This window comes from Pristiophorus japonicus, chromosome 18, assembly GCF_044704955.1.
Source record: "Pristiophorus japonicus isolate sPriJap1 chromosome 18, sPriJap1.hap1, whole genome shotgun sequence".
In the NCBI taxonomy this organism is placed as follows: domain Eukaryota; kingdom Metazoa; phylum Chordata; class Chondrichthyes; family Pristiophoridae; genus Pristiophorus; species Pristiophorus japonicus.
The window spans coordinates 24696631-24718432 of NC_091994.1; the positions used below are offsets into that span (position 1 = coordinate 24696631).

The 21802-nt window shown below is 46.0% G+C and overlaps 1 protein-coding gene across 1 annotated transcript in view; it reads left to right on the top strand.

Annotated features, from left to right (window-relative positions):
• LOC139229005 (phospholipid-transporting ATPase IC-like) overlaps window positions 1-21802 on the top strand; it is a 140485-nt gene that overhangs the window by 26988 nt on the left and 91695 nt on the right. The window contains exons 10-12 of the mRNA XM_070860668.1: window positions 10586-10744; window positions 13436-13524; window positions 18955-19148. Coding sequence (XP_070716769.1) covers window positions 10586-10744; window positions 13436-13524; window positions 18955-19148 — 442 coding nt within the window. The remainder of the gene's footprint in view (window positions 1-10585; window positions 10745-13435; window positions 13525-18954; window positions 19149-21802) is intronic.

Sequence of the window (21802 nt, forward strand, 5' to 3'; positions counted from 1 at the left end):
GCTGGACTCTAGGCCCACATCGATACCGGGCCACCACACGTGGGATCTGGCTATCGCTTTCATCATTACGATGCCTGGGTGGGTACTGTGGCGGTCACTGATGGAAGTGTCTCTACCCTTCTTGGGGACCACTACCCGATTGCCCCACAGAAGGCAGTCTGCCTGTATAGACATTTCATCTTTGCGCCGCTGGTACGGCTTTATCTCTTCGTGCATTTCCACTGGGACACTGGACCAGCTCCCGTGAAGCATACAATTTTTACTCGGGATAGTAAGGCGCCCTGGCTCGTCCAGGTTCTAATCTGTCGGGCTGTGACAGGTGATTACTCACTCTCAAATGCTTCCATAACCATAACTAAATCTGTGGGCTGCACCATTTCCACCCCCGTGGTGGGCAATGGCAGCCTACTGAGAGCATCGGCACAGTTTTCTGTGCCTGGCCTGTGGCGGATAGCATAGTTGTATGCGAACAATGTGAGCGCCATCTCTGGATGCGGGCCGATGCATTCGTATTGCAATTTCCCAGATTCATTAGCTTGTTACAATATATACCCGACGCCATACGACAACGCTAGTACCAAACGCTTACATGGATCATACAACACAAGCAATTTGTTTGAGCATAACAATTTTCTAGCTTTTACAAAGGCATTTTCTTGGCTTTTGCCCCAGACCCATTCGTCTCCTTTACGCAGCAAGGCGTGCAGTGGTTCTAACAGTGTGCTGAAACCCGGTAAGAAGTTACCAAAGTAGTTCAGGAGTCCTAGAAACGACCACAGCTCTGTCATGTTCTGTGGCCTTGGTGCATTCTCGATTGCCTCCAACTTTGAATCGGTGGGCCTGATGCCGTCTGCCGCGATTCTTCTCCCCAGGAACTCTACTTCAGGTGCCAGGAAAACGCACTTCGAGCATTTCAACCTGAGCCCCACGTGGTTGAGTTGACTAAGAAACTCCTCCAGGTTCTGCAGATACTCAACTGTGTCCCAGCCTGTAACCAAGATGTCGTCCTGGAAAACCACCATGCGCGGGACTGACTTCAGCAAGCTTTCCCCGATCTCTGGAATATCGCCGCGGCTGATCGAATTCCAAACGGGCATCTTTGTGCGTGTTGATGCAGGTGAGGCCCTTCGATGATTCCTCCAGCTCCTGCGTCATGTAGGCTGAGGTCAAGTCCAGCTTCGTGAACGTCTTTCCTCCTGCCAGCGTAGCAAAAGGTCGTCAGCCTTCAGTAGTGGGTATTGATCCTGCAGGGAGAAACGACTGATAGTTACTTTGTAATCACCACAGATTCTGACGGTGCCATCTCCCTTGAGGACTGGGACAATAGGACTGGCCCACTCGTTGAATTCGATCGGCGAAATGATGCCCTCTCGTTGCAACCTGTCCAGCTTGATCTCCACCCTTTCTCTCATCATGTACGGTACTGCTCTCGCCTTATGATGGATGGGTCGCGCCTCTGGAATCAGGTGGATCTGCACTTTTGCTCCTTGGAACTTCCCGATGCTTGGTTCGAACAGCAAAGGGAACTTGTTTAAGACCTGGGCACATGAAGTGTCGTGAGCAGACGAGAGCGCTCGGACGTCGTCCCAGTTGCAGCGTATCTTTCCCAGCCAGCTCCTGCCGAGTGGTAGCTTTACATCGTAGGAAAGCTTTACAGTAGCACTGCTGATTACGGGAATCAGTTCCTTTGTGTAAGTTCTCAGTTTCGTGCGAATGGGAATTAAGACTGGCCTTGAGGCCTTGCAGCACCACAATTTTTCGAAAGTCTTTTTGCTCATAATGGACTGTCTTGCATTCGTGTCAAGCTCCATTGACACCGGGAGTCCATTTAATTCAATCTTCAGCATTATCGGGGGACACTTTGTGGTAAATGTGTGCACCCCATATACCTCTTCCTCCTCGATCTGAGGCTCTGGTTCATCATGATCTGCCGTGGATCTGTCCTCCTCTGCAACATGGTGGTTTGCAGGATTAACAGGGTTTGCAGTTCGCCTGCACATACGTTGGAGGTGTCCCATTGTTTCACAGCCCTTGCAAATGCACCCTTTGAAGTGGCATGTATGGAAACGATGATCACCCCCGCAGCACTAACAAGGTATTAATGGCCTTACATTCATCACCCTTGATGGTGGGCTCTGAGACATCTGCGGATGTGCAGCTGCAGGCATGTGGGGCCTGCCCGGTACGTTGTGATATGAAAACAACATCACTTTGTTCACAGTACTTGTAGCAGCACTCTTGTGCTGAGAGATTTGCTTAGTATTGTCACTGGTGGCAATAAATGCCTGGGCTATCGCTATGGCCTTACTCAAGATTAGGGTCCCTACAGTCAAAAGTTTGGAAAGTATCACTTCATGGCCAATGCCACGTATGAAAAAGTCCCAGAGCATGTGCTCCAAATGTCCTTCAAATTTGCAATGTCCTGCAAGGCATCTTAGCTCGGCGACATAACGCAACACTTCCTGGCCTTCAGACCTTTTTAGGTGTAGAATGGTACCTTGCCATCACAATGCTTTCCTTCGGGTTCAGATACTACCGGACCAGTGTGCACAAATCATCGTACAATTTCTCTGTGGGTTTTGCTGGAGCAAGCAGATTTTTCATGAGGCCATACATTGGTGCCCTGCAGATGCTGAGGAGAATCGCCCTTCGTTTGGCAGCCTTCGCTTCTCCTTCCAGCTTGTTGGCCACAAAGTATTGGTTGAGTCGCTCCACGAAAGTTTCCCAATCATCTCCCTCTGAAAATTTCTCCAGGATGCCCACTGTTCTCTGCATCGTTGGGTTCGTATTCTGTATCATATCGCCAGTTGTTATATGTGAATAAAGAGTCCGACTGGATACTGAGAGCTCAAAGTAAAGTGTGACCTTAGTCTTTTATTGCAGGTCTCCAGAGTGCTTCTCCAGCCTGTGAGGCCTTCTTAAGTACCTGTGCCCCAAGGGATTGTGGGATCCCTTGGGACTCCAGTGGATGAGCCCTCTGGTGGCTGTACAAGGTATATACAAGTTTACATATATAACAATCACCACCTTCTCAAGGGCAATTAGGGGTGAGCAATAAATGCTGGCCTTGCGCCCACATGCCATGAATGAATAAAAAAAATAATAAACTCCGTTATTATGCTGTAGAACAGGCTACCATTAGAAGATAACCTTTGCTTTTTTAGCTGGCTGGCACAGAAACTTGAACACAAAACCTGCATGCTGTTGACTGCAAAGCTGATAAAAATGATTATCTAACTGAACACATGAAACCCAATATCTAAGCTTGTAATTGGTGAACCCTGACCCCTGAGCTGTCCATCAAAGTGGATTAAAGCCAATCAATGGCCCTGTCCTCCTCTCAAAGATCTCAGACACAGTTGTCAATCAAACCCTCTACCTCCAGGCTTGGGACCAACTCTGCAGACCTGTTTACCCAAGGAAATATGATCTAAAGCCCTTAGAGATTATGGTGAACAAAAGAAGGCAATATCTGACTACATCGCTGATGGAAGGTTTCATTTCTCTTATCAATATTGAATGGATATTGAACCTTTGGCAATGGCAAGGATGTTTGTGATTGTAAATGATGGCTCCGGTTAATTAAATAGTTTACATCTTAGGCAGCCCATTGTGCTTGCCTTAGAAACTTGCAGCTTATAGAGCCCTGCGGCCAACCTGTCTGGTCTCTGTGGTGATGGCTTTTCCATTGCGTTACTTTTTCTGCCAACATAAAATAAAAGTAAACATTTTAATACAGACAAATTCCCCCTATTTTAGTCCTATTACTGACTCATGAGTTTCATGCACACTGTGCTAGGCATGCCACCATAATATAAACAATATAAACTAAATGGTATGATTTTAGAGGGGATGCTGAACAAAGAGACCTGGGGCTTTGCGTACAGAAATCTTTGAAGGTGGCAAAGACAAGTTAATAAAGGCGTACGGGATCCTTGGCTTTATAAATAGAGGCTTAGACTACAAAAGCAGGGAAGTTATGCGAAACCTTTATAAAACACTGGTTAGGCCCCAGCTGGAGTATTGTGTCCAATTCTGGGCACCACACTTTAGGAATGATGTCAAGACCTTGGAGAGGGTACAGAGGAGATTTACTAGAATGGTGCCAGGGATAAGCGACTTCAGTAATGTGAAAAGACTAGAGAAGCTGGGATTGTTCTCCGTAGAGCAGAGAAGGTTAAGGGGAGATTTAATAGAGGTGTTCAAAATCATGAAGGAAGTCTCACCCAACCTGCGAAATTGGGGTTACTGTCCCCGAGAGGAAATGGAGTGCAATGTCGGGCGCTTCACTTCCTCTTGGGGGTAAGATGGGGGCGCTAAGCATGGGAACACAACGTAATGCTGGCCAGGAGCACAGGCCCACCCCTTCTGTTAAAGGGGAGGGCACACTGCGAGCTCTGCAATGGGACGAAAGACCACCACTTCATCACCAGGGGAGCAGGGTGCCATGGCAGCAGCCTGGCATCGAAGCGCAGTGCCACGCTGCAACATCATGCCACGGGCCTGGCCCGATTCGTGACCTGCAAAGCTGGTGCTGTCATCGCCAGCGGCAGCCTCACTGGACACTCCCGAATTTCTGCTCCGGGGCGAAAATGGTTTGCTGCGCATGTGATGACATCATAATCGGCGGCGCAGTGGGGCGCCACCAGTTTTGCGTCTCCGCAAACACCCGTCGAATTTCGTGGGAGGCGATAGCAGCCCCGGGCGAGAAATTGTTTGCACCGGCGTTAACGGGTGGCGCTAACGATGCAAATTTTCTCCCCTTGTGGGTTATAAGACATCTTTCCCATTGAAGATCAATTTGTTCTCAATAGTCAGAGAATCAAACTTTTTTAAACACTTAGGTGGACAAAGTGTGAACTGAAGCTTCTGGGCTTTGAAGATTGTGGTTAACAGTTGAGAGTAATTGGAAAACAATATTTGAAATGGAATGAGCATATAAAAGGCTTGCTCTCCTCCCAAGAATCTGTAACTTAGGATCAACAGCTAATGAGCGTTTGAACCTGATGCATTGTCGGGAATAACTATTGCTTGGACACCATCACCAGAGCTTTAAAATGGTATAGTATAGATGATCGCAGAATGATAACTATGCTTTGATTGCATAGATAATAAAATCAGGTCCGATCCTGACAAGTGAAAAAGGTCTGGGTCCTCACTAAGGACTTGATTTTCCTGTGATTCGTGCCATTTTTTTGGGGCGGGCCACTTTTTTTGGCATAAATTTAAAAATCCAAGTTCCTCAAAGATTGTGCGTCAGCGTTAGTTACTCTTTTTTTTTTTTAGTTTTTTTTTTGGGTCATGGCGACGTAACCTGATGTCTGCGCCAGTTTTTCACATTTATGAAAATTTGGCCAACGTACATTTCTCCTAAGATGGCGGAAGTGACCACTCCTGGGCACTTCAGAAAAACCAGCGTACATCAAAAAATCGGCACAGAAAGACACCATTGTTTTTATGCAAAGTTTTGGAGGGAGTCAAGAACACATTAAATATGCATCATGAAGCTTAATTTTATCAAACTTTAAATGCAGAAAATGGAAGTTGAATGCAATTCTTTAATTTGGGATTTTTTTCAAAGTACCATGTCACCACCGAATGTCTCCAAACCAGGCTCGAGGGTCGGAGCGTTGGCCGGAGAATCGCTCCCTTGGCCGGACACAGGAGCTCGGGGCTCAGCTTCAAAAGAAGCCCGGGGCTGGGGGTGGGGTTGGAGGGGCGGGGTGGAAGCCGAACTGAAGGGATGAGAACCCTTACACTATGCAGCAGCATCAAATGAAGCCCGGTGGGGGGAGGTTTCCCGTTCTAAGCAAGCCTATTGTGAATGCGCAGACCTGGGTGTGGTCCATATTAGGGCGTCGACCTCGGGGAGAGAGACAACAAAGAAGCTTGTCTTCCTGTTTTGAGCTTCTTGCAAAGGTACAATTTAATCATGAGGGCAATATTGACAATGCCATAGTTCGTACAAACCTTCTGCATGATGGTACTGCGACGGAGACAATTGATTCGACGTCATCGCATATGGAACCTCAGAGCACGAGGGATGATGGGCAGGAGGCCTTACCCATGTCGGGTGTATCGAGACAAGTGTTTATACCTGCACCTGAGTGATGCAGACTGTGTGAGAAGGCTGCCTTTCTGCAAAGAGGTTGTGACTGAGATCTGTGAGTTAGCAAAAGCAGACCTGCAACCTAGAAGCGTCAGGAGGACTGCTTTGTGAGTTGAAGTGAAGATTACAACAGCACTTTCATTCTATGCATCTTGATCGTTCCAGGCTACAACTGGGGATGTGTGTGCCATTTCTCAAAATGCAACACACATCTGCATTCAGCAGGTGAGTGCTGCACTATATGTCAGGAGGAATGATTGCATAAAGTTCCCCATGACTGACCATGAATGCGTGAAAGGGCTGTGGGTTTCTCCAGGATTGCTGGCTTCCCAAAGGTACAGGGCTGCATTGATTGTAGCCATATCGCCTTGCGAGCACCTTTGCAGGATTCCGAGATGTACAGGAACAGAAAAGTCTTCCACTCCGTTAATGTACAGCTTGTGTGTGACGACATGAATCGCATCATGGCCGTTGATGTGAGACACCCATGATGTGTTCATCCTACGTGAGAGCGCTATATCTGCCATGTTTCAACAGCAGCCAGAAGGGCAGAGCTGGCTACTGGGAGACAAAGGGTATGGCCTCGCCACCTGGCTCATGATGTCCCTACGTGTAACCCGGATGTAAGCTGACCGGGAATACAACATATCACACATTGCGACGCACAGCAGAATAGAGAGGACCATTGGCATCTTGAAACAGATACCTGGACCATTCCAGAGGCTGCTTGCAATACTCCCCTGAGATTGTCGGTCAGTTCACTGTTGTGTGCTGCATGTTACATAACTTAGCCATCATGAGGCAGCAGCAGCTGGTAATAGAAGACAAACCTGAGGTGAGAATAGCTGATGATGAGGAGGAAGATGCAGATGAGGAGGAGCAGGATGAGGAAGCCATGGAACTACCTGAACCCGGAGCACGACGCCAGAGGAGGGTGGACTGTCAGGCCCCTTTAACAATTACTCGAACCTTGCGCCAGCAGCTCATCTGTGAACGCTTTGCTGCCTGAAGACTCAGCGGCAACTATTCCAAATGGACCATGTTTACTGTTTGGACCTGTTCCGTAATGTGTTGTGCTAATGGAACAAATAATGGAAATGATGATTCTTCACTTCAAAAAGTTGTGTTAATAATGGAACAAATAATGGAAATTATTCAGTTATAATTTAAAATATATTTTATTCAAAAGTTTAACAAACACTTGTTTGTACTTAACTTTAATAAAAATATTCTTGTATCAAATTTTAAAGTTTTCGGTTAAGATCACTTACAAACTTTTAATCTTGTATATTTACATAACTTACGAAAGACTTTTAATTTGAGAACAGTTACAACAGTAACAATAACAATAATAATAACAAGAACAGCAGCAGCAAAGAAAGGCTGCACCCATCTCTCCTGCACCTTATTCTAAGACCACCCGCTGCACTTGGTCTTGTTGACTCCACCCCTGCCCGCAGGCGGTGGTGCAGCATTTCTTGGGTTGGTACCAAGCTTATTCTTTTGAACATCTCGGGTAATGCGCACTTCTTGATGGGGGGGCGAGTGGGGGGGGGGGGCAGGCGGTAATGTGGAGGGCCCGGCTTGGGCCTTTTCAGAGGCTGGTCTGGGGATTGGAGTGGGAGTGGCAGTTGATTCTGTCATTGGGCGTGGGGTCTGGACGTGTTCCCTTATTGCAGCAGCTAATTCCAACATTCTCCTCCCTCATGTGCCCTGATAGTGTCTCAACTACTTGCAACATTCCCTCCCTCATGTTCACTGACAGCGCATCAGCTATCTGTGGCATTCCCTCCCTCATGTGCACCGACATGGTTTCAGCTGACTGAAACATTCCCTCCCCCATGTGCCCGGATAGTGTTCCCATTTCTCTTGAGAGTGTTGTTACTTCTCCCGACAGTCCCGATACCTCATCACCCACCCCACTGATGGTGTCCAGAAGTGATCGGGTAAGGTCTATGCTCTCCCAACTCATTGCCATCATCTGAACCACACCTGTTAGATCCTGCATCTCAGGCGAGCGCTGTCGAGCTCTCCTTCCCTTCCTTACCCTGGGTGTGGCTCGCTGCATCCCACTGGGACCCGCAGCCTCGGACTGTGGGGCCCTGCGTGTGCCTCGCTGCACCCTACTGGGACCTGCAGCCTCGGACTGTGGGGCCCTGCGTGTGCCTCGCTGCACCCTACTGGGACCCGCAGCCTCGGACTGTGGGGCCCTGCGTGTGCCTCGCTGCACCCTACTGGAATCCCCAGCCTCGGACTGTGGGGCCCTGCGTGTGCCTCGCTGCACCCTACTGGAATCCCCAGCCTCGGACTGTGGGGCCCTGCGTGTGCCTCGCTGCACCCTACTGGAATCCCCAGCCTCGGACTGTGGGGCCCTGCGTGTGCCTCGCTGCACCCTACTGGAATCCCCAGCCTCGGACTGTGGGGCCCTGCGTGTGCCTCGCTGCACCCTACTGGAATCCCCAGCCTCGGACTGTGGGGCCCTGCGTGTGCCTCGCTGCACCCTACTGGAATCCCCAGCCTCGGACTGTGGGGCCCTGCGTGTGCCTCGCTGCACCCTACTGGAATCCCCAGCCTCGGACTGTGGGGCCCTGCGTGTGCCTCGCTGCACCCTACTGGAATCCCCAGCCTCGGACGGTGGGAAAACATGGAATGTCCACCAACACACGTACCACTCAGGAAAGGGCTTGACACCTCAATGGGCGGCACCTGCACCTCCTCCAGAGTGAGTATAACAGTGAGAGCTTCATCCATCACCTCCCCGTGTACCTCCCCCTCACCCCCATGCTCTTTTCTGGAAGGTGGGATTAGAAGATGTTCTCCTCTTCAGGCTCGTCCTCGTCTGAATCTTCTTCTGCATCGGTTTCAGCCTCGTCAGGGTTGGCCTCAAGTTCTGCAAAATATAACAGGACAGACAAATGGTTAGCAGCAGAGGAGGGGGGCAGGGTGACATGAGTAGGCACACACAGCGCAGGCAGCAGGCTCATTTGAAGGACCACGATGAATGATAGCACATTGCATCAACCGGAGCGTAGCTGACGGAGACATCCCCATGAACCGAAGTATGGCTAGCCCGCGCAGTACTTAACATTTCGCAAAGCCAGACTGTGGAATTTGCAGGACTTACCCTCTCCCTCGAGTGTAGGGCCCAGCTTGTGCAGTGGTGGTTACTTTTCTCCAGGCAGGACCCATCAAAGCAGCGACCCTCTCTTCCAAGGGTGTCAGTGGGTGCAGATTTGCCGGGCCTCCTCCCGTTTGAGTTCTTTCCCTTTTGTTGTGTGCCACCTTCCTCTGCAAAGATGAAAATATAACTTTTTAGAGAGGGTGTCTTACTGCTGGGTGGGACATACACAGATGGTCAGACTTACAATTGCAATTCCATTAAATAAATGAAAATATTACTTACACTTGACCAAGGTCCTGCCACTTCTTTTTGCACCGGCCTCCAGACCTCGGGGTGGTCACCATTGCACAGTAATCTTCTGCAAGTTGGTTCCAGCATCTCTTCATTTCTTTGGGTGAAACTTTTATGTGACCTCAGCTGGTGTCCAGTTCGTGCCATCTGGCCTCAATTACAGTAACCAGTGCCTCCACTTCATCCTGTGAGAAATTCTTGGTCCTTGAGCCGCGATGCATTTTGTATTGCAGCTCCGATTATTCCAATGAGAATTAAAGTTCTCACATACAAATGGCTTTTTAAAAATGGCCGAATGCAGACCGGGAGCTGTACTGGGCATGTGCGCCCATAGCAATCATGTCAAAAACGTCCCTTTTTTTTCCTGCACATGTGCAGAGGGGGTGTGGGGGAGGCACTATTTTTTCGGCGCAGACATTAGGCTCCACCCCCCCCCCCAAAGCTAAAGGACAGGCTGCGTGGCGTCAATTTAAAAAAATAGAACGAGGAAACTTGCTAGTTATTTTTTGGGAGTAGTCGGGGCCACAAAAAACGGGTGTAATTCTTACAATACGCCAAAAAACGGCTTGGGGGAAAATTGAGCCCTAAATGACATTGTTGGATGGTTTAGTTCTTGTTGCCGTACCTCATCCCTCCCTAACCTCCTCCAGTCCTACAACCCTCTGAGATCTCTGCGTTCCTCCAAATCTATTTTAATCGCTCCACTACTGACAGCCATACCTTCAGCTGCCTGGGGCCTAACTTCTGGAATTCCCTCCCTAAGCCTTTCCACCTCTCTCTCCTCCTTTAATTCTCTCCCTAAAATCTACCTCTTTGAACAAGCTTTTGGTCATCTCTTTATGTGGCTCCGTGTCAAGTATTGTTTGATAATGTTCCTGTAAAGCGGCTTGGGACGTTTTATTACCTTGAGGATGCTATATGCAAATTGTTGTTGTTGCTATCTTCACAATGTTATTGCAAAATCTACTGCTCCCCATAATATTTCTTTGAGGCATCCTCCAAGAAAAAATCTTTTCGATGCAAAAATGCCAGCAGCCTTTAAATAAGAGCAATTTTTTCCACAGGTAGAATAATCTGTGAAGAGCCAAACTGCGACCTGCACTCATTTACAGGAACACTATATTGGAAAAACCAAGAATTCTCACTCAACAATGAGAAAATATTACTGCGAGGTTGTAGAATGCGAAATATGGAAAAGTGCTACGGAGTGGTTTTATTTGCAGGTAAGTAGAACTATGCATATTAATGAGTTCCAATCAGAATGCAGGTCTTCACATAGAACACGGTGTATACTATCTGCTCAATATTAGGGGATGATTGCCAATTGAATTAGGCAATGAGGTTAGTCCTGGAATACAGTCTACTCCTTAATTCCAAATAGCTTTGTTTAAATATTATTTACTCCTTTTATTGTGTTAAGAACATTGTTTAATTCAAATTACTGGATAAGTCAAGCTTTTTTAACACATAAAATGGCTGTGAATTATCAGGAGTAGACTCAAATTAAATCTGGCCCATTAAAGGCACTTGAAATTTAAAACAAAAGGTGGCAGCACTCATGTACAGAAGGACAGAAATCTCTCTGTGACTGACTGCATGTTGGCATTTTTTGCAAATTGAATGATTAAAAGAAAACAATGTTCTAACATCATGGGGCAGGAGGCAAATCTCATGGCGTGGGTGGGGGCAGATGATCAGCTGCTGCATATGCCCAGATCCAACGAACCAAGGTGGTTCTTTTATAAGTAGTGTGTGTGAGGGCAGGACAGGGGCTCCAAGATGGGGTTTCCAATCAATGTTGGTCTGATATAGAGTACATATTTATTTGCTATGGTGTCCAGTAGGGACAGGGACGAGTCTATTTTAAAGAAAGAAAGACTTGCATTTATACCGCGTCTATCATGTCCACCGGACGTCTCAAGGCGCTTTACAGCCAATGAAGTACTTTTTGGAGTGTAGTCACTGTTGTAATATAACCTGGTAGTGTTGGCGGGTTGATGAGGCTCCATGCCAGGGAATGCCAGTGTTGATATTAATCCTTATAGCTGATGTTCCAGCTGCCAAGGCTGGAATCAAGTAGGCAATGGAAGGCTAGGAAATTGGGATTATTCTTCCTGGATCTCAGTCCATTGTGTGCTGTATGTGACCTTACAACTGGCCTATTGTAGCAATGGATGCTCTCACAGAAAATATACAAGAGATTCATCTTAGTATTATAATGGATGTTAATAAGCTGTAAGTCAGTGTGGGTGTGATTTCCAGATTTTCTCATGGGGTATACGCAGTGTGCTCAGACCACACATACATTGGAAAAAGGGTGTGGGGAATAGGGATGGGGATGGGACTAAATGGATAACATTGGTGTGATGGGCTGAATGACCTCCTTCTGTGCTATAACATTCTGTGAATCTATGACCGCAAGCCTCCCCCAAGCCCATTGCCGGCAGTGGCTCCAACTCGCCAGCCGGCTGCCCCTGCCTGCCGCTTTTCATTGGTCGACTGACTGAACCAATTCAAATGAGGCCTGGGAATTCAACTATCCCAGGCATCGTGCTGCACGGTCAGGATGGCCTATCACCTGCCTGGGCACCCGCTCACCTGACTCCTGCCCCGAGTTAAAACAATTGCCCTTAGTTATCAGGACAGATATAGACAGCTGGAGCTTTGTGTCTTGGAAAAGCGTAGACTTTGAGAGAATATGATTGAGATCTTCAATATAATCAAGGGATTAGGTTCCGGCTGTGTAGATAATTTATTTGAGCTAGATAGACAAGGGAGCTTGTATACAAGTTAGATGTTAGGAAGCACTTCTTTTCACTTGATGTCATCCATTTACCGAGAGTCATCAGTATCTGGAATAAGTGCGGGAGCTTTCAGTGAGTGCATATTTGCTGCACGCATTCAAAAAGGAATTAGACAGGTTCCTGCAAGTGGTAAATGTCTCTACATATATAATGTAGGTGAGTCGATGGGGGCTAGTGTCACTATGATTTCCTGGAGCTTCATTCCCTTTGTGGTCAGGGAGGAATTTCCCAATTTTTCTTAAACGGAGTGATGCCAATGACCAGAAGCTGCACAGAAGCTCTCAGTGATGCTGCTGCTTTTTTCCACGGAGCCTATGAGACCCAAAGGCCTGCTCCGTATTCCCGGCATCTTTGTCCCCAGGCCCTCTCCATATTCCCGACATCTTTCCCCAGGCCCGCTTCGTATTCCCAGCTCTTTGTCCCCAAGCCCTCTCCGTATTCCCGACATCTTTCCCCAGGCCCGCTTCGTATTCCCAGCTCTTTGTCCCCAAGCCCTCTCCGTATTCCCGACATCGTTCCCCAGGCCCGCTTCGTATTCCCAGCTCTTTGTCCCCAGGCCCGCTTCGTATTCCCGGCATCTTTCCCCAGACCCCGTGAGTTCCGAAGTGAGTGACCAAAAAACCACAGACTGCGGTTGCATCCTTTCTTAAATTGGACTAAAGCTTTTTCTCTGGTTCATTGCTTCTCCCAGGAGATTGTGAGTGTTTGTGTGTGTGTGTGTGTGTGTGTGTGTGTGTGTGTATGTGAGAAGGACGGGAAGGCTGGTGGGAGGTAAATGGGGGGTGGGGGGGGGATGGTGTGTGTAAGTTGCGCTATGGTGAGATGGGACAGAATCAATGGACTAGCTGGCGGTAATTTTAACTGAGGGTGCGAATGTAAAATGGGCGATAGCGAATCAGCAGCTCCCGATTATCACTACCAGTGATTTCAATAGAAATGAAAATCAGGAGCGATGTTAATTGGGTGACTGCTTTAATATCGCCTGCTTCACACTACTGTCCAAAGTCAAAATGACCTCGCCCACCCCCCACCATAAGCTTACTGCTGATAACATAATAACACTCAGTGCGCACATATTTTGATTCATTTTATATTTCATTTAATTTTCAGGGGTAGATACAAAAATAATGAAGAACAGCGGGAAATATACCTTGAAGAAAACCAGAATCGAGCACCTCATGAATCGTGTGGTGCTTCTGGTAGGTTTTATCACTTTCCAGTTGTTATATGTTTTAGAATCATAAAGGTTTACAGCACAAAAGGCGGTCATTAGAGCCATTCCTTTGCTAGACTGATCCAAAACTAATCCAACTGCCCTGCTCTCTTCCCATAGTCCCTATATCTTCCTCTGCTTTAAATATTTAACCACTTTTCTTTTGAAAGCTGGACTGGTCCCTAACTTAACTACTTCCTGTGGCAAACCTTATTTTACTCGAACAAAAACAAAAGGGAATTGGATAAGTACCTGAAAGAAAAAAGTTTGCAGGATTACGGGGAAAAGGCGGGGGGGTGGGACTAGCTGAAGTGTTCTTGCAGAGAGCCGGCATGGGCTCGACGGGCCGAATGGCCTCCTGTGCTGTAATCATTCTACGATTCTAACAACTCTTTGCATAAATAAATTAATCCTAAATGTTTTCCTCATTCTCTTACTGATGATTTTAAATTGATAACCCCTTTATCACCGATTCTCCAACCAGAGGAAATAACTTTTGCCTATTCGCTCTATCAAAAGCCTTTATTATTTATTAAAAACCCTCTGCTAAATCTCCTCTTAGTCATCTCTGCTCCAGTTTTTCAAGTCTTTCTTCAGAACTATCATTACTCATCCCCAGTGTCATTCTGATAAACCTACACGCTCTGTGGCTTTAATGTCCTTTCTATGATGGGGACTTAAAACTGCACATAGTTCTCTAACTGAGGTCCAACCACTGGCTGTTACAAATTTATCATTGCTTCTTTGCTCTTGTACTCTGGTACTCTATTTGCCTGTTTATATTGAAACAACAGGGGTGTGGGGTGGAATTTTCAACTGCTGGCTCCCCATTTCCCTGGTGAGAACCAGTGTTCCTGTTAAGCTGTGCGGCTGCTCTCTGGTCTGGAGGTCCCGGGCAGGCCGCTCACCAGCCTTTACATGGGAGAAACCGCTCATGCGCGAAAATTTGAATGGGCCGCGCAGCCAGTTAAAGGGGCCGCGCATCAAACAAAAAAATGACAGGGAACATTGGTGAGGACCTTGGACACCCATTTGCCCACCTGATTCAATGTTCAGGCAGGCCTTAAAATGGACACCCAATACTTCCATCCAAAACAGACGGGAGGATGTTTAAATATCGCTTTACCCTACATCGGTTATATAACCTTGATTGCATTTATCACGCAGAAATGCAAAGTGCATTGCAAAGTGTGTGCTCGTCCCGGTTTGAAAAATAGAAGCGAGGAAGGTAAGTTTTAGCTTTCTTTCGGCTTTTTGTGGAGTATTCATGCAGGGTTGCTCCTCCCTGCTCCATAGCACTCCTGGCGGCCACAGCTGGTCTGATTGATCCCTGTCCTTCCCGCACTCCACCTCCAGCACTTAGCTGAGAGCTGCTGCCTGAAACTCATGTGCTGCCAAGGATGAACTAGCTGTGGAGGCACGATAGACACAGGCAGCTCATCTGGATTATTGACATGAGGCTTGAGGCACACCCTGCCTGATTCTGGGTCTGAAAACGGCCCACCCAAATTTCTATCCCTATATTTGTCCCCAATTTGTAGAATGCAACCTTTTATTGTTCTTCATATTGAAATAATAAATCACTCTCACTGAACACACTTGAAAAAATTTAGATATTAACTGAGCAAATCGGCTGCTCATATTTCCACTAAACTGCTTGTTGTCGAGGAAGAAAGTTAAGTTAAAACGGAGGTTCATTTTGCAGCTGGACAGATCCAGGGAATTCAGACTCAAATTCTGGAGTCAGAACTTCAAAGCTCAAAGTTTGAATTTGAATTTCTTAAAGGTGCTGTTTTATTTAAAGACAGTCTTGTCTGTCGCCCTGTTGCTAGACTCACCTAGAATGGGCAGAGATCAGAATGTTTGGAACTCTTCAAATCTGAAAGATCTAAATCAACCCAAATCATTCAAATTGGAGCAACAAAGATTCTCAGCTCATCTTAATATGCTAATTCATGTTAATGTGTCGAATTGTTTGTGTGGCATTGTTCCACACTTAAAACCAGGCTAAAAAGTCCATCTTTCCACTAATTCATGTTACCTTGAATATAAAAGAAATGAGTTGCTATGGCCCAGATTTTGTCATCAGGGCATAATTAAGGATTACGCCACTGGGCATCAGAACCGAATGCCCACCTACTTGCTGGGAACACTCCTCCGAGAGGTTGCTGTCAGGTGCCGTGGAGTTGTGCGCAGCGTAGTGGCCGTACCTGGGATCACGTGGGCTGGTGCTCCAATCAAGAAACAGAAGGCCTCTCATTGATGCTATTAGAGATAATTAGTCCTTACACCTCAGTACTTCGAAAATAACTTACATTTGTGACTTGGGGGTTTGGGTTTGTGCAGAATGCATTTTGTAAGTCATCTACATTTTCATTTTATTCCTCCCAGCAAAAACATTTTAAAAACCTGAGAATAATGCTTTCTTCAAAAATCTATTGGAAGACGGTTCTTTTCATGGACATAATACTTTTCATGAACACATTCCTGTGGGTCATATGTAAATTCTTCCATTTCCAGCCTCACATAGCTTTTAAAATTAAATATATTACTTGGTTTTGTCAGGAGGGATCACCTTAAGCTGTTCATACAGGCCCTGTGCCTGTTTGCACCAGCCGTAAAATGTCCATATGTAATTGTTGGGCAGTTGCTGGGCAATTAACCCAACTCAGTGCCAACAATTGGGTTTTCAATGTCAGTGCAGATCACAATCTTAATATGAAGATAGGAACAGGAGTAGGCCAATCAATCCCTCGCGCCTATTCTGCCATTCAATTAGATCGTGGCTGAACTGAACTGTACCTCAATTCTATTTACCTCCTTTTGTTCGATATGCGTTGATACCTTTACCTAACGATCTATCAATCTTAGTCTTGTAGAATTTCAATTGACCAGGCATCCACATACTTTTGGTAGAGAGTTACAGATTTTCACTACTTTGTGTGAAAAGTATTTCTTACCCCTGAGATCGCTGCGCTCTTCCAATTCTGACCTCTTGATTATCCTGGATTTTCTTCGCTCCATCATTGGCCGCCGTGCCTTCAGCTGCCTAGGCCCTAGGCTCTGGAATCCCCTCCCTAAACCTCTCTGCCTCTTTACTTCTCTCTCCTTCTTTAAGACTCTCCTTAAAATCTACCTCTTTGACCAAGCTTTTGGTCATCTGTCCTAATATCTCCTTATGTGGCTCGGTGTCAAATGTTGTTTGATCATTGCTGCTGCGAAGCACCTTGGCACGCTTTACTATGCTAAAGGTGCTTTATAAATGCAAGTTGTTGTTGATTTCACTCCTAATGGCATAGTTCTAATTTTAAGATTGGGCCCCCTTGTTCTGGATGCTCCATTAGAGGAAATAGTTTCTCTGATACTATCCTGTCAAATCCCTTTATCATTTTAAAGACCTCGATTCGATTACCCTTCCACCTTCTAAACTCAAGGGAATACAAACCAAGTTTATGCAAACGGTTCTTATAAATTAATTCTATCATTGTGGTGAATTTGCACCGTATCCCCTCCAAGGCCAATATATCCTTCCAGAGGTTCAATGCTCAAAACTGCACACAGTACTTCAGATGGGGTAGGTGCACCAAGACTCTGTACAACTGAAGCATTACTTTCTCAATTTTGTATTCTAACCCTTTTGAGATAAAGGCCAACATTCCATAAGGCTTTTTGATTACCTTTTGTACCTGTGCACTAGCTTTTAGTGATTTGTCTGCATGGACACGGGCGGGGAAGTGGAGCTGAGCCCATGATCAGATCAGTCGTGATCTTATTGAATGGCGGAGCAGGCTCGAGGAGCCATATGGCCTACTCCTCTTCCTATTTCTTATGTTCTTATGACACCTAACGCCTTTTGCCCCTCCACAGCTCCAAGCCTCTATTAACAAAATATTCTGATTTGTTTTTCTTCGATCCGAAGTGGATTACATCACACTTTCCCACATTGTTGCAGATTTTTCCCACACACTTAGGGCTGGATTTTCGGCTTTGATGATTTCGGGGCAGTAATGGTGACGGGGCGGTAACATTTGTAAAATTGGGCAGCTGGGCCCTGAGTCAGGGGACACTGCGCTAAGGGAAAGGGAGGTGTTGTACACCTCTCTTGGGCGCTAACCTGGGAAAATCCCGAACTAAAGAGCTGGGCCGGGATTGCTCCGAGACTCACCTGGGGAGAAAAAAACCCCCTAAAAAACCCACAAATACATTCCCAAAACATTGCCCACGCCAACACAACATAAGTCACAAAAAAAAAATTATAAGAAAAAACAATCACACTTCCCTTAGGAGCCCATTACTTACCTCTCTGCTGTCGGTATCGTTGGATCGCCCAATTTCCCAGGTGTTCATTGCGGGGGTTCGCTGCGGGGCGTACAGGTCAGGCTCAAGTCAAAACTCGCAACCAGAGATGTTGCACGCCGGCACAGCACCTCCGGGCGGTGCTCCTCCACACTGCCGCTAAACCAGACCCGAGGATCACTGCGGGGCGCTGGAGACCGACGCCCCGCCCAGAAGACCTGACCGCCACCATTGCCGCCGCTCCAGGACGAAAAACGCAGCGCAGAAGACCCAAAAATCTGCCTGTTAATCTGTTATGTGCCTTTGCAACTTCCTGCTCACATCTACAAAATTTATTGTGCCTCCTATCTTAGTATCATCTGCAAGCTTGGATATTCAACTCTCTGTTCCTTCATCCAAGTCCTCAAGAAATATGGTGAAAAGCTAAGGCTCCAGTACGGATCCCTGGGAACACCACTTGTCATCTCTCGCCAATCAGAGAATGTGCCCATTATCCTTACTCTCTATTTTCTATCTCCCAACCAATTGCCAATCCATGTACAAAGCGCAGCTCCAGCTTTTTCAATAGACCACGCCAGACATCAGCATTTAACTAGAAACAAAAAGAGAAAGTTCTGGAAACACACGGCGGGTCAGGCAGCACCTGTGGGGAGAAAAACAGAATTAATGTTTCAGGTCGATGACCTTTCATCAGAATTCAGCAATGTAACTAGACTTGTGTACTAACAGTGTGAATTAAATGAATATAAAAGAATTGTGTGCTGGTGTAAAAATGCACAAAATAGGAATTTGCACACATAACCTTTTCATGGTATTGCGTGCATACAGCAATTCCAACCTCTGCCCATCCCAGGCTTGTCTCAAAAACAAAACGGATTACACTTCTAAAAAAGTACTTCATTGTCCGAGCAGTACTCGAGGACATCCTGAGGGCAAGAAAGGTGCTACCTAAATGCATATATTTTCTTTCTTACTACTTTTTAACTTGTGTAAGTACTGGGCTTAGTGTCCAGAACTGACAACACAGGTTATTGTGATCGAGTGTGACTGTGGCTAAATTTATAAGGTGAATGCTACTGAATAACTAACTGCATGTCATATTTATTGTATATTTTTCCAGGTCCTCTTGATTCTTGGCGGTGTATCATTCTGCCTTGCTGTTGGAGCTGCTGTCTGGCATGTGAATTTCGGAAAGAAAGCTGCGTATTTCGTCACTGAGCCCATAGATTTCAGTCCAGGATATCAAGGCTTCGTGTCCTTCTGGGGATACGTGATCATCATAAACTCCATATTGCCAATGTCGCTTTATGTCACGTAAGCAAGTCACTATCCGATTGAAAACAACATATCAGCTTGCAAATTCTTTGAATTGTACAGCTATTTTGAATGTTTTTTCCCTTTACCTTCTCCCTGGTGATTGAAAATGCAAACAGAAAGATCTCCATAGGCTGCAGTTCAAGCAATTCGACTGATTTCCTCATAATTGAGAAGGCAAAAGAAAGAGAATGGTTATAATATATTGGAAAAACAATAGCTTTATTTGCACGCTTTAAAGTGTTCGATAGTAATGCAATCGGAGTTGATCAGCTTTAAAAGAGAAGGTAACTCTATGAATCACTTACTTTAAAAAATAATCCCACACTGGCCCGGATAGGGACTGAACCTGCTGACACTGATGGTAAGAAGTTTAGAGCATGCTGAGGCTCTGAAATAGGAATAGTACATGTATCTACACTGCCCATCTCCAAACTCAGAGTCTCCCGTCTCCCCTTTCGTAAAGCTAAATATTCATGTTTTTCTCTTATCGAAGACTGCTGTCCTAGCAGCTGATGCAATGAAGGCTTAGCTGGACTGAAGGCCAACAGTCGACTTAAAATGAGTCAAGTTGCAGAGTGAGGACTAACTGTGGGGAGTACACAAAGTACTGTTCATGTGTGTTAATTATATTGAGGCCCAGTAGAGGGAGCTATTTTGCTAAATTAGAAGCGAGCAGATGTTGGAACCACGGCTGAAGGGAACGATAAGGTTTACTCTGCCCTCTGGTGAGGGGACTGTGGGGTATACCTAGGTGATAGGACTAAGAAAACTTCGAGATGGTCAGATTTTCCATGGAACACAATGGTTCCCGTACTACTAAACACCTGTGGGAAATGTCACCTGTGGAAATCAACCAGCCAGCGCAGAATAGTGGAGATTGTAAGAACTATATTCTGGGAACCATGGAATCAAAGTTTAAACATTGCTCTGTGGCAGATGATTATTTTATATATTTTAGTGGATCTTGTATCTGACAGAATAGCACTGCAATTCTTAATTGCACTACGTTGCACTTTAATAACGGGAAGATAGGAACAGGAGTAGGCTATTTAGCACCTCGAGCCTGTTCCACCATTCAATGACCAGATGGGAAGTATAGATACATGTACTATTCCTACTTCAGAGCCTCAGCATTCTCTAAACCTCTTACCATTCATCAACAACAGAAAACAGAGTCGGGATAAATGGGTCATTTTCCGGTTGGAAACTAGTAGGGTGCCACAGGGATCGGTGCTGGGGCCTCAACTATTTACAATCTATATTAATGACTTGGATGAAGGGACCGAGTGTAATGTAGCCAAGTTTGTTGATGATACAAATTGTGAGGAGGACACAAAAAATCTGCAAAGTGATATAGACAGGCTACATGAGTGGGCAAACATTTGGCAGATGGAGTATAATGTGGGAAAGTGTGAGGTTATCCACTTTGGCAGAAAAATAAAATGGAGAGAAATGACAAAATGCTGCAGTACAGAGGGACCTGGGGGTCCTTGTGCATGAAACACAAAAGTTAGTATGCAGGTACAGCAAGTAATCAGGAAGGCAAATGGAATGTTGGCCTTTATTGCAAAGGGGATGGAATATAAAAGCAGGGAAGTCCTGCTGCAACTGTACAGGGTATTGGTGAGGCCACACCTGGAGTACCGCGTGCAGTTTTGGACTCCTTATTTAAGGAAGGATATACATGCAGTGGAGGCAGTTCAGGAAAGCACCAGGTTGATTCCTGAGATGAAGGGGTTGACTTATGAAGAAAGGTTGAACAGGTTGGTCCTATACTCATTGTAGTTTAGAAGAATGAGAAGCGATCTTATTGGAATATATAAGGTACTGAGGAGGCTCGACAAGGTAGATGCAGAGAGGATGTTTCCCCTCGTGGGGGAATCTAAAACTAGGGGCATAGTTTCAGAATAAGGGGTCACCCATTTAGAACTGAGATGAGCTGGAATCTCTTCTCTCGGAGGGTTGTAAATCTATTGAATTCTCTTCCCCAGAGAGCTGTGAAGGCTGGGTCATTGAATATAGTTAAGGTGGAGATAGATTTTTGAGCGATAAGGGAGTGAAGGGTTATGGGGAGTGAGCAGGGAAGTGGAGCTGAGCCCAAGATCAGATCAGCAGGCTCGGGGGTGGGGGAGGAGGCAAATGGCCTACTCCTCCTCCTATTTCTTATGATCTTATGATCTGCGATCTAAAAACATATACCCACCTTTGCCCCATATCCCTTAATACTTTTCAGAAACAAAAAGCTATCAAACTATCATTCTTTGTGCATAGAAGTGTTAATTTCATTCCTGAAAGGTCTGGCTCTAACGTTTAGACTATGCCCCTAGTCCTAGACTCCCAACCAGCAGAAATAGTTTCTCTCTATCCTATCTGTTCCCTGTAATATCTTGAAAACTACAATCAAATCACCCCTTAACCTTCTAAATTACAACCCTAATTTGTGTAATCTTCCCATGTAATTTAATCCTTGGTGTCCGGGTATCATTCTGGTAAATCTATGCTGCACTCCCTCCAAGGCCAATATATCCTTCCTAAAGTGTGATGCTCAGAATTGCTCACGGTACTCCAGGTCCAGGTGTGGTTTAACCAGGGTGTAGCATAACTTCTACCCCCTTGTATTCCTGTAGCATTTATTGGATGTTTTATTCCAG